Source organism: Eptesicus fuscus, chromosome 11, assembly GCF_027574615.1.
Source record: "Eptesicus fuscus isolate TK198812 chromosome 11, DD_ASM_mEF_20220401, whole genome shotgun sequence".
Classification (NCBI taxonomy): Eukaryota; Metazoa; Chordata; class Mammalia; order Chiroptera; family Vespertilionidae; genus Eptesicus; species Eptesicus fuscus.
The window spans coordinates 75320797-75334545 of record NC_072483.1 but is presented as its reverse complement, the minus strand read 5'-3'; the positions used below and the strand labels follow the sequence as shown (position 1 = coordinate 75334545).

Here is a 13749-nt window from a genome sequence, read left to right as displayed (position 1 = left end):
TTTATTGGCATCTATATAGAGAATAGGCAAGGATAGCACTCTATTGAGATTTATGCTTTTGCAATGTAAAAGTATACAAAGCCATTTTTCTAAGACCAAATATTTCTCACTTCGAACTCCAAGGTGATACTGAGCATGTTCCGTGGCATTTGTATAATATGTTGCATGGAGTTTCTCTTCCTCATCAGGCTACTAAAATGAGTACCTAATAGAATTAACTTTGCAGTTCAATGATAGACTTGGCCCTGATGTTAGTAGGCACTTTTTTCTCTGGCCACTCTTGCTTCTGGACTATAAAATATCCTGATAAAAACACTACACTAAATAGGCTTTAACAAAGTGGGAAATGTTACAGACCTTTAAAGAGTGAGAGTTTACTGTTTTTAGTTTATAGAATTAGACATATTTTAAAATGGTGTCCATAGATACAAAGTAATCTAGTGCACAGATAACATTTACCAGTAAAAAATGGCTTTCTAGTTAAAGATATAGTTTCATATAATTTACTACTTTGCAAAAGAGCAAACTTCAGCGAGTCACAGAGGTAACCTTTGCTCTCAAAATTCAGTGTTTATAAATGGAAATGCTAAATACTAAACTCCGAAGCAGGGAGCCTCGCTTAGGCAGAGCTGAGGACTGGATTCCTTAACACAGGAAATTAGGAGACAAACTTTTTCCCGAGAGTCTACTGGCATCTCCATATTTTCATGGTAGCTGAGTAGGCTTCTGAAGAAACCTTGAAGTGTGTTCATAATCAAGGTTGAATCAGAAATAGACATGGGGAGGGGAGAAGATTGTAGAAACCAGTGTGTGGAGAAGAATGAGGGGATGGCTGTGGGAAAATGTATCATGTGGAAGGAATCTGGAACAATGAGTCAAACTCCATCAGTGACTGCAAGTGGAGCCATTCTGAGGTTTGGTGGTGGCAGGTACTTGCACAAGATATCCTGGAATCAAGTGTGTGAATGTCCCATTAAGTAAATATGAGTGAGGCCATCTAGCAAAAAGCTCAAGGGACCTGGCTTTGGACATAGATCCAGGATTTAGTTTTACTTGCTGAATGTATCACATAAGCGAAGTGCCCCCACCTCCCTTTGCCTCAGTTTCTTTGTCTGAAAAAAAGGGGTTAATAACTGCATTTCATGGAGTGGTCTTGATGATAAAAGGGACTTAAGATAACAAAGCGCTTACCATTGATACAAAAAATACTACCTTTTTATTGTCCTTCTTTGAATGAGTGGTGTGAGATTTCCAAAACTCTATCAGCCCTGTCATACGTTAGAGAGGACCCAACCACTCTGCTGTGAGATCCCACCCCACTCCAGCTTCACTGAAGCTAAAGCCAAGGGAGAAAATGTGTTCCCTTCACAAATACTGTACAATGCCATGAACAATGAGCCCTGGGTGGCCTGGCAATGTGGCAGGAGGCTGTACTTGGTGCTAGAGACCCCTGAGCTGTTGGTCGCTGGTTGAGCCCTCAGTGACAAGTTCAGGTTTCCTGAAAGATTTCCTCAAACACCTAGAAGGATTTTTCAAAGTCCAGAAAGTTTCTACATAAGCAGGTAGGGACTTGGGGTTAATGACTTTTAGGAATTGACATTAAAACCACCGCCTTGGTGTTCTCAGACTGATGAAGTCACAAGGAGGAAATTAAAACAAATTTAATTAATCGTATCAAGTTTTCAAATAAAAACATTTCTTTGATGCATTTCCTTGTCATCTTGACCATCCAATGACATATTTCAATACATGCAAAAATTATTACTATATGCATAGACATGAGACATGGCTAATGCAAAATATTAGAATACTGAATTATACTGTTCACCAGGATAAATGGTTTGCTGCCTCAGTTAATAAGAAATGCTGCTTACTCCTGTGGCTTTTAAAGCCCTGATGAGCTTTTGTCATTTGTAAAACACTTTTTAATGTTATCTCTTTATATAATTACAAGGTGTGAGTCTGCAGGTGAAAAGGAAAAGAATGGTAAGGAGACACTTGAAGTTCTTGAGTCTGTAAAATGCAAGTCCAAAAAGAAATACGTGGGAAATAATTGGTGTTTGTTAGTGCGCTGTCTGGTTTTCTGGCCTGGACTTTTTAAAAACGGTAAGCCTTCCCCTAGCACCTCCATGTTCTTTAAGACTTTGAATTTAACAAAAATCTTGAAAGCTAGTCATTAATTATGTAATTGTAGATGTGCAAAATGCTGTAGACTAACAGAAATTGTATCCAAGAATATGTTAGACCCTCCAGTGAGAATTCACCAAGAATTCACCTTTCCAAACCTGCTTTTCATATGAAAACTAATGGTTCGAGACCTTACAATGAATAATCAGCTTGTGACCTGATGTTCTCAGGGTACTTATTTGTCGATCCAAAGATAAAGACCACATATTTAAAAGCTGACAAACTCAGTTGAGAAGATGTAATTCTAAACTCATTCAGGAAAGCTAAATGCAAACAGAACATTTTACTTGGGGATTAGGGGCTTATTACAGCCCTAAATATCTGTGTGTGTGTGTGTGTGTGTGTGTGTGTGTGTGTGTGTGTGTGTGTGTGTGTTATGTGTTTTCATGTGTGGTATATGATGGTATTCTACATATGCAAAGGTGATATTTTCAGACTCACTAGCACCATGCTATAGCCTTGCACTGGGATTGACAGTAGATTTATACTGATCTACTCACGCTCCGATGTCCATCATGCATTTTCAAAATGGTGGTGGAGGGGTATATTTTTACCAATAAAAGACTCATCCTGATTAAAAACCTGAAATTTGGAAGTGAGGGCAAACAGTCTGCAATTCAGTGTTCCAGAAAGTACTAGTTAAAATCTGTTGAGGCTTACTCCTGATATTTATTTTCCTTACCAAGTATAAACATAGTTTTATAAGCTGAGAGATTGTTTTCACCTAAATAAAAGCTCTAGAAAGCCAGTGTCTTTTCTGGCCATTTCTCCCTTTCTCCACTCTTTGATTAGCCAGATGTCCAGATTTAGTCCAGCATATGCCCCCACCTAAGAATAATATCATCCATAAATGATTACTTCCATTGCACTCTGTTTTATACTCTTAACAGGCTTTGAGACACAGAAGAGAATAGAGTAAAATGGAAATACAATACCTTGAGCTGGGGAGTTCAGAGTGTACAGCAGATGTTTAACAGATTTATGGAGAGTTCTGAAACCTTCGTTAGTTGTGAGATGTGGAAAAACCTTCTGCACGACCAGCAGCGCACTAACAAGTAGAAAAACAATTAAGCCAAATCGCATTTCGAGGTTTGCAGACAGAAACAAAAGGTTATTCAAGGAGAAAATGTCTACAGTAGAGAAAATGTTCTTGTAACAGAAAAAAGACAAGATGGTGTTTTTGTTGTTAAATTACATGTTTGTCTTTTCATGCATAAAATCCCAACAAAATTTTCATAAATTAAGAGCACGTTTCCAGAATTTTTAAGCCTGGGCCTAAAAGTAAGGGAGCAAAGTTCACATTAGTTGTTTCAGTTAAGATTTAAAGATAAGTGATTAGGAATGGTTACTTCCAATGAAAGGATATCACTTTTTTTAAGTAAAGGAAAATTTTAAATATTGAAGATTATTTTCATGAAAAATCACACCCTGATAAAGGAATAATTATTATTTAAGCACTTGAGAAATATTTATGTCTTGCTAACTAAATGGTAATGTTTTTGAAAAAAAAAAATGGAGCTTGACCTAATTAAAGACTTCATTCTGCCCTCAAAGTAGCCCACAGGCACTCCTCCAAGGAGAGTTTAGAATTAATATCTAGACTAAATGGCACTGTCTCTCGGGATTATTATGTTACCAATAAGATGGGCAGTCTGCATTGGAAATAGACAATCCAAAAATTCACTGATGCTTGACTTCATTCCATATTCCTAAAAAGCAATTCATTAAGAAATGCAATCTCCTTTTTGTCATTAGTATATTTTTAAAAATACTGGCATTGTACATGTATGTCTGAATTTCATAAATACTATGATTTATATACCAATGATCAAAGATAAGGCAATGCTTTAATTTACATGAGTAGTAACTAGAATAAAAGGCTCTGTTAACTATTTGCCATTGTAATAAAGTTAAATGTAGTACAAATTAGCTAATAGTTCTCTTCATGCCTCTCAGCCAACTAAAGGCTTGCTTTAGCTATAGATACCGTATGTGCATATATGTTAATTGTTTTTACAATATTTTTGGAATTTTTATTATTTAAGATTATTTTAATTTTAGCTTCCTCGCTATAGATTAAAGCTATATTTAGAGTGTTAATTTTTGAGTTTCCTCTAGTTCGTAGTATAACATTAAGATATACATATAGATAATGATGTATTTGTGTGAGTGTGTGTGTATATATATTAGCATATATATATAATTTCATTTATTTCTGTACTAATTCCATAAAGTCAATTTTATTTGGCTTTTTGAAGTGGGACAACTAACATTGAAAAAGTTATATGACTTACACAGTTTTATCCAGGTAATAATAAGTAGAACTGGTTCTGTCTAATTTCCAAGTTTATGTTCTTTCCACTCTACGTCTTACATCTGGAATAGAAACTTTGCCCCAACATGGGGAGGAGGAGGGCAGAGGATTTCCAAACAGAGCCCACAGGCATCGTTACCTTGTTATGCCAGCCGTGTGGTTGGCCATAGAGATGTGGCTCTATTCTTTTCATCTCTACTCTGTACACCTCAGGCATTTTTAGATTTGCCCCAAGAATTTCCTGGTTCTCAGACTTTAGTTGTTTCTGAACCCTGGTGACCATGTAACTAGTTAAACAGTCTCAGATCCTAGATCTGCCAGCCTTCTCCCAGCGAGACCTGCTGCCAGGCTTACCTGATCTGTTGTCCAAAGGAACACCTTCAAAGACTGAATACTTGGCATTAGTATACTTTATACTCATTAAAACTGTCAGCATTATTGTTATTAATACCATGAATAAAATATCAGTAGACTTTACAAAATGTAAAATAATGACACCTGGCCCCCATCTTCTCTAAAATCTTTTGAACCATTGATCAGAATGTTTTTATTTTAACTTATATGTATACTAGAGGCCCGTTGCATGATATTCGTGCAAGAATAGGCCTTCCTTCCCCTGGCTTCGTTCCCGGCCTCCCAGGAGCCTGCAAGTACCCACTCCCGGGCTGCCCAGGAGCCGCCAAGTCCCCGTTCCTGGGCCGCCTGGGAGCCAGCAAGGCCTTTCTCCCGGCCAGAGCACCGCTTCTATAGCTCCCTCCGCTCCACCCTCCCCCTCATAGTGGCATCCCGCCCCGCCCAGCTGCTCCACGTTTGCATATGCAAATTAACCCAACATCTTTGTCAGGTTAATTTGCATACTTACTCCTGATTGGCTTTGGGCGTAGCGGAGATATGGTCAATTTACATGTTTGTCTATTATTAGGTAAAATATATTTTTGCTGTTCATCATATAAAAATGAAAGTTACCCAAAACAAGTTGCCTTGCAAATAAGTATATTTTTAAATAGTTTTTGTTATTCATATCTCACATAGCTTCTTCATAAGTGGTGAAAGTAATGGATATTTTTATATCCCTCTTAATTTTTTTATGATTGCTCATTTTTGCTAATTTCTGTCATAACCTTAACATTATATCATCTGGTTTTGGTGATTTGGTTATATGCCAACTTGAAACTTAAAAAAAAAAGTTGTTGGAGAAAATGATGAAAATTGTTATAGGGTTCATAGAATAAAATAAGCCAACGAGACTGTAATTTGGTGATAAAATATAGTCATTTGTGAAGAAATTGTGGCTCTTAATGAGATTCAGTTTAATAACAATAGTAAAGAAGAATTAACTTTTAAAAAAATGGTTCATGAGGGCTTTTCAAATAAATATAATGCAAGCCACATATTCAATTTTAAATTTTCTAGTACTCACATTAAAAAAGAAATTAATTTCAGTAATGCATTTTATTTAACCCAGTACTTCTAAAATACATTATTTCAACTTTTAATCAATATAAAATTATTAATAAAACATTTTAAGTATTTTACTGTACTAAGTCTTCAAAATTCACCTTGTATTTTATACTTAAAGAACATCTCAATTCAGTTGGTAAATTTTCATTTAAGAATACTTAATCTGTATTTTATTTATTTATTTGTTTGTTTGTTTGTTTATTATAGGGTATGTAGATTTCATTACATTTACAGATAAAAAAGTAGGTTCACATACCCACATTGTTCCAAACATACTAAAAGGTTTACCAGTTACTGTATCAAGTGTCAGTGTTTAAAATTTAAGTTAATTAAAGTTAAATGAGGTTTAAAATTAATTTTCTAAGTCAAAAAGCTCATATAGCTAGGGCCTATAATATTAAAAAGAATGAATATTATTCTTTAGCAATAATAAATAAATAAATATTGACCAGTTTAAAAAAGAAAGAGTTCTGATTAGTTAAAAGTCTAATGTCATCTGCTTTAAAAATAACTTGAAGCTATTTCTTTTAGCTACTTTTTTTTTTCTTTGTTACTATATAGGTTGATTTACAACATTTGTAATCATCACCTAACAAATTCTATTGCATAATGCAATAATATACAATTTTATTTTGGATTTTAAGAGAATAAAAATAGCCATAGTGCAACGTCCTTCCTATGTACTATATTCCACCAAAGTAATAAAGTATTTTTAATTAATTTATTTATTACTTTGGAACTTCTACCTTCTACTGAATATTATTTTGTGAGATTTCTTATTTTTATTTGTTGTTTTTAAAGCAAATTTCATTGATGTATAATTGACATACAATACAATATACCTAGGTTACAGTTCATTAAGTTTTGACAAATTTATATTCTTACTAGAGGCCCAGTGCATGAAATTCATTCACTCAGTGGTGGGGGTGGGGGTCCCTCAGCCCAGCCTGCACCCTTTCACAGTCTGGGAGACCTCAGGGGATGTCCGACTGTCGGCTTAGGCCCGCTCCCTGGGCCTAAGCCAGCAGTCGGACATCCTTAGCACTGTTGCAGAGGTGGGAGAGGCTCCTGCCATCACTGTTGTGCTCGCCAGCCATGAGCCCAGCTTCTGGCTGAGTGGCACTTCCCCTGTGGAATTGGTCCAAAACCAGCTCTCTGACATCCCCCGAGGAGTCCTGGATTGCGAGAGGGTGCAGGCCAGGCTGAGGGGTCCCACTGGTGCACAATTGGGGCCTGGGAGAGATGCGGGAGGTTGGCCAGCTGGGGAGGGACCGCAGGAGGGCTCCAGGGCATGTTCAGCCCATCTTGCTCAGCTGGCCCATCTGGCTCATCCAACGGGGGCCCATCTGGCTCATCATACCGGACCCCAGCAGCAAGCTAACCTTCTGGTCAGAGCATCTGCCCCCTGGTGGTCAGTGCACGTCATAACGAGTGGTTGAGTGGCCTTAGCATATCATTAGCATATTATGCTTTGATTGGTTGAATGGCTGGCTGGTCGACTAGACACTTAGCATATTAGGATTTTATTATATAGGATGTAATTACCATCTAATAAAGATACAAGGCATTTTGATAAAACCTACCCCACCAAAAAATTTTTTCCTCATTCTCTCAATAGTTGCTCTAAAGTACACTGATCTGATTTCTAATACTTTAGATTAATTTAATCAATTTGGGAACTTCATTCAAATAAAATCACACAATATCTACACATTCTGTATGTTGGAGGTTTTTTGGCCTGGGTTCTTTTATGAGCATAATATTAATAAGATTTATTCATCTTGTGTGGTTCAGTGATCTGTTTATTTTTATTATTGAGTAGAATTCCAATGTATAAATAAACTATATTTTTGTCATTCTGTTTACAAATATTTGTCTTTAGAATCTAATTTTTAGCTATCATGAATAAATCTGCTATAATCATTAGCATAGAAGTCTTCATGTGGGCATACATTTTCATTTGCTTGGTAAACACCCAAGAATAAAATGCTACATTATATGGATCTACTATTAACCTCATTAGAAGCTGTCATACTGTTTTCCAAAATGGTTTTATCATTTTACACTTTAACAAGCAAGCTATAAGAGTGCCATTTGCTCTACATTCTTGCCAACAATTGGGGTTGTCCATCTTTAAAATTTTTACCCATTCTAGTGAGTGTGTAGCAATATCTTACTGTATTCTGAATATTATTTTGACTTTTTTCATTGCTACACTATACATTCATACAATTTCTCTTCTCCTTTAATTAATTTTCCTGTTTGCTTTCTAAGACAGAATATAAATAGGAGTACTAGGATCGAGTATAAAATTCTGGTGAGTAAAAATTTCCCTACATGCTAAAATGAGGACCAATCTAGAGAATCAAATTTCCTAATATGTTGTTCCTTCTACAAATTAGTTATGTCATGCTATTGTGGAAAGAGCATGGGACTTACATTCCTTGAGTTCAGATCCTGTTTTTGCTACTTACTAACTGTAGAACCTTGGGTAAATCATATGACCTCCATGAGGTTTTATTTCCTCTTCTATAAAATGGGGATATCTGTTGTCTCTATCTCAAAGCACTGTGGTGAGCATTTAATGTTGTGAGATTAATGTGCCAGCATAAGGGTTTATTATAAGGTCTTTGAATAAACATAAGCTCTTGGAAGCTTTCCAAAGAAGATGAGAACACTGTTTTCTGGTGCTTCAGACATTAGAGATGGACTACAGTGTACTCTTAATGACATATTAGAGAGAAGGCCTGGGTTCTGGAGTTAGAAAACTCAGGTTTAAACCCTCCTAGCTGCATGATCATCAGATATTTAATTTTTATGACCATCTGTTACCTCATTTATAAAATAAATAATAGTTTACTTGCAGAACTTAATGTGATATTTATAAAGGGCACAGTGAACTGTCTGGTATGTAATGGGACTCAATAATTGATAGTTGATGTAGTTATTGTTGAGTTTTTTAATGCTCATTTTCAACTTAACTAGATGGGACAATCAAAACCTAAGTACCATTCCATTAAACTTTAAATGCTGGCCATACTGTGGTCTCTTATAAGGAAAGCAACCTTTAAAGGGGTTTCTTCTGCAAAAATTTCCCAGTCTTTGTGTTCTATATGTCAAATAAAGCCAACCCAATATGCAGGCTCAGAAAGAGCATGTACAGCCTGGAAGCACAGGAGGGAGACCAATCCCTTTGAGGCGACTCAGTTCAAAACTTGAATAAACAGGCTTGTTTCATATTGGATGGTGTCAACCAAAACCCAATGAAATATTTATTATTGGGTAGTTTACATGCCATATACATGGAGCTCTTGTCCCTGAAGGAACCTGAGTCAATGTTCCAGTCTACCATTGGTCCTGCTATACAACTCTTTCTCAGAAGCTCAGGGATACCAACTGACAATCTAGTTGTTAACATTAGTGTTCTTCCTCACTTTCTCATGTACATTTTGATAACCCTAATGACCTTAATGTGTGGTTCTTCTTGCTTAACTAATACCTTTACCTTCATTACGAAAATCTGCAATAAGGTGTTGAAGGGTTATTTGCTCCAATTTTACCTATCTACCAATGATCCTCACAAGTAATATTTTTAAAAACGGACTCTTTTTTGTAAATAGTGATATCTCAATTCTTACATTTCCTTACCTGTTTGCATTTCGAAGAACATCAAATGTATGGCTTAGTGTCGTGTCATTCTGAAACACATCTGGAAAACTAGAGAGAAGCTGCCACACAGCTGTCTGTTCTTGCACTTTTGAGAAGAAGGATAGAATTTTGACCATATCCTGAAAAACTGTCTTCTGGTTATTGGGGTCCCTTGATATCTTAAAAAAAAATAAAACCACAAACAGGACAAAATGAGACTTCAATACTTGTAATCACATAGCTTATTGCTATAAACATCTAGATTCTCGCATAAGCCATTCTCTCAAATTTTTAGTCAGTCTGAAGTCATCCTTTACTTGAAAAGACAATCACTATTTCTTTTGTACTTATACATTATTGCATTTTCCCTATACCTTCAGAAATTGGCATATTTAAAGTTTGGTTAACAGAGCTATATTTGGAATTGCATTTTTGGAGGTTAATTTCTTAAAATAAAATTAGCTTCTGAGTAATATTTTTATTTTCCTCTAGGACCTGGTTTGGGAGGTACAATCATATCTTCCCTCATTCCATTAGTAGATTTTATAATATTTATTTGTATTTATTATTTAAGTAGACCTTAAAACTTCATATATGAAAATGTTTACTATTATAAAATATTTACACTCACCTGAGAGAACTGGTTTGTTAATTCTTGGAGAGAAGACTCTAAAAGGGTCATATTGGACAGGCAAAATTTGTTTAAAACATTTTTCCCTAGCGTGGTCCAAGAGAAGGTGTAATCAGCAGTGTATCCTGGATAGCTCTCACACAGTTCTCTTCGTATGTCTTCTGAAGTTGAATTTTGATTTAATAGCTAAAAATGTGTGTGAGAAAAGTGGAATAATTTTGTTAGTAAAATATAGATATTAAAGTATTCCAGTCTTTAATGAAATCTATTTTCACAATAGTCATTTTAAGTTCCTGCATTATAGCAAAATAACACTAAAAGACACTAGGCTTACCCATAAAGAGTCATCAAATGGGTGAATGCAGTAATTATTGTCATTGTTACAATTTAAATGATTTTTATATAATTTGTTTAACTGAACTCATTTCCTGTCTCTGACCAGAGAACCTAAATGCATCAGATCTTTTCTGACAAAAATCGTCAGGCTTAAAAGGCTTAGGGTTTCCTTGGTATTTAGCAGCAGAGACTCAGGTTTTCTAACTCTTTATAACCCCTAATGGGAAACTGGCCATGATCTTCAGAAGACTTCCAAAAGGTAGCAGCATAAGAGTTTATTCTCAAGCCCAACAGTATTTATTCAGAGAAGTGGAAAAACATGGGTTATGTTTCATTTGTAAAGCAATTATTTATTTAAGAATTATGCATAAAGCCCAGCCTGCATGGCTCAGTGTTTGAGCATTACCTATGAACCAGGAGGTCATGGTTCGATTCCCGGTCAGGGAATATGTCCAGATTGTGGGCTCAGTCCCCAGTGGGGGGCATAAAGGAGGCAGCCAATCAGTGATTCTCTCTCATCATTGATGTTTCTGTCTCTCTCTCCCTCTCCCTTCATCCCTGAAATCAATAAAAAAAAAATTTAAAGAAAAAAAAGAATTATGTATATGAAGGAATAATTGGAAAGCATTTTCATTATGGAATTATAAGTCCCCCATATATTTCACAATACTGACCAGTCACAGGTGCAGCAATATTTTCAGCTACAATATTGATCACATTCCCTATTATTGAACTCGCTTAGATATTTGTAGAGCCAATTGTATTTAGTTATAATATTTAATGGGTCCTTCTTAATAATTAATTCTAATGTGAAGTAATGATCAACTAACTTCATTCTCATCTTAAGTTACATCACAGAATCTATATTCTGCCCTCCAGTGACTCAACTTCTAAATGTAATGGAACAAAACTGGATCTTCTTATTCTAGGATATAAGTGTCAGGTCTTCTAATCATTCATCTATATCTCTTCCCTAACATTGCACATAAACTCACCCCAAAATGATTTCTCTACTCATCCTTGCAAGGGTTGCAAAAAGCAGTAAAGAAAAAAGAGGGAGGAATCAGAGATTGCTGATATGGGCATCAATATGTCACCCTAATTTTTACATCCCTTCCCTGCTCTAACTAGTCTAAAAATATGTATCTATACATAGAAATTTCATTTTTGACTTATTTGCACTGGATATATGATTCTGTGCTGCCTTACAAAATTCTGAAATTTTATTCCATATTAGAAAGAGAACTTGGGAGTTTCAACTCGATGAAGTGGTATTTTGGAGGATAGCATTGCTCTTCTAGATATTAAAGAATTTAACTGAGCCAATGCAAGAATGATTGCTTTTAGGAACCAACATGGAAGAAATAGAATGGAATAAAACAACTTCCCCTGGTTTATACACGAGTCTGATTTGAGGGGAAAGCTTTAAATTAGAATTACTGGGCACAGCAGAGGCTTCCTATGCCACTCAGGGTGCTTTGGGTATCTCGACTGTTATTTATTATTGAAACTAGATATTTAGCATCTAGACTGGACTGAAGGGGAAAGTCTTATATTTCAACCAGCACTGGTTGAATTGCTTTGATGGGTATGGTGCCTTTTCCTGGCATTCATTTTTGTGTTGTCCTTTGGTTTATAACCAGTTTATTAAGATGCTTCATTTATACAGAATGCAAACTCAAGGGTAACTAATAGAGGCATATTAAGCAGCAGTGGTTATAGTCACTGGAATATAATAAAAGTTAGAGATATGTTCATACAAAAAATGTATTCTACATAAAGACATGGGTATATTATTTAATATGCTTGTGTGCTGGGAGGAGGGGGAAAGAGAGAGAAAGAGAGAGGGAGAGAGAGACCTCCTCTGAATTTCTGAAGAACACATACTAGTAAAGCAAGACTCAAATGCCTATAGGGGCCAAACAAATAACCTAAATGTATGAATCTGGCTGGATAAAAGACAACAAGAAAAAGTAGAGTTAATAGAAGAGTACCTTGTCTGTCTTAATACATTTAAGTTTAATCTCTTAACATCTCTGTATACACACACACACACACACACACACACACACACACACACACACACACACACTCCCAGGATGCCAGTTTACACCTTTGATAGAAATTATGTGTATTAACTTGCAATCTAGAATCTTCAGGTAAATGACTAATAAATAGAGGGAAAACCATAGATAAGCTTCCTAAACTCTGCTAAGGAAAAGGATGTTACTACTTTAGAGAGATATTTTTGTTGCTCCAATTTTTCCAAAGGCATTAGTATGAGTGAGGCAGCAAGCTTAATGAGTGTTATAGTTTTGTTTGCTTTCATGTGGCTTTTTCCTTTCCTGCCTCAGAAAATGAAAAGATCACATATAATACTACCTTTTTTCTTATTAAAGGAAAATCTTAAGTTTGATTAAGGGACTTAACAGGGAAGTAAATAAATATTTAAGACCTTAAAGAATTCAGAATGTCTCAAAATTAAGCTTTTTTTACTGAACTCCTTACAAAAGAATCTTCCTGAGATATTACTCCAAATGGGAAAGATGGCCCAAACCTCTTCCTATCCGGGAGATCCCTCTCCTAATGAAAAAGGCATTTGTTCAACTGTTCTTTATTATCAGTTCATTACACAACTGAGTGAAATTACCTTTTCCAAATCAAGGATCCTGGCAAGGACTTGACTTCCATTGAAGGTATCTGTTCCAGCACTTTCCAAATGAGAATGTGGACTGGGAAATACAGTGGCTGTAGTAGAAGAAAGAACAGATTAGATGCTAAACACACACACAATAATAGGCAGGCTCACATAAGAATCCACAAATACCACTGTGCCCTCATATACCCCACAGTGAGAATGTGCCCAAATAGGCACCTTCCATAAAAGTTTCATTCTGACAAAATGGCAAATTAATCTGCTTTTCTTTTCACATAAAATTGTGATGGTTTTGTTCTGCTCTTGGTTGTTTTCCAGTCATTTTAGACGTGATTTGCTTTCATTCCAGTTTATGTCATTAAACTTCATCACCAGTATTATTGCCTAATAAACGGAATCATTTCTGTGCAGGCCTAGAGGATGTGAGGTGCCTCCACCAGCTCCACAGATCCATCATATCCAACATCTGTTCAAAGGATCTGCCAATGTACATCTGGTGATAATGGTTTTCTTTTT

General features: G+C 35.8%; 1 protein-coding gene across 1 annotated transcript in view; it reads right to left on the bottom strand.

Moving 5' to 3' along the window:
• ABCA12 (ATP binding cassette subfamily A member 12) overlaps positions 1-13749 on the bottom strand; it is a 171199-nt gene that overhangs the window by 87126 nt on the left and 70324 nt on the right. Inside the window, exons 5-8 of the mRNA XM_054723042.1 lie at positions 13228-13325; positions 10242-10427; positions 9611-9789; positions 3123-3235 (exon numbers count right to left, since the gene is read on the bottom strand). Coding sequence (XP_054579017.1) covers positions 3123-3235; positions 9611-9789; positions 10242-10427; positions 13228-13325 — 576 coding nt within the window. The remainder of the gene's footprint in view (positions 1-3122; positions 3236-9610; positions 9790-10241; positions 10428-13227; positions 13326-13749) is intronic.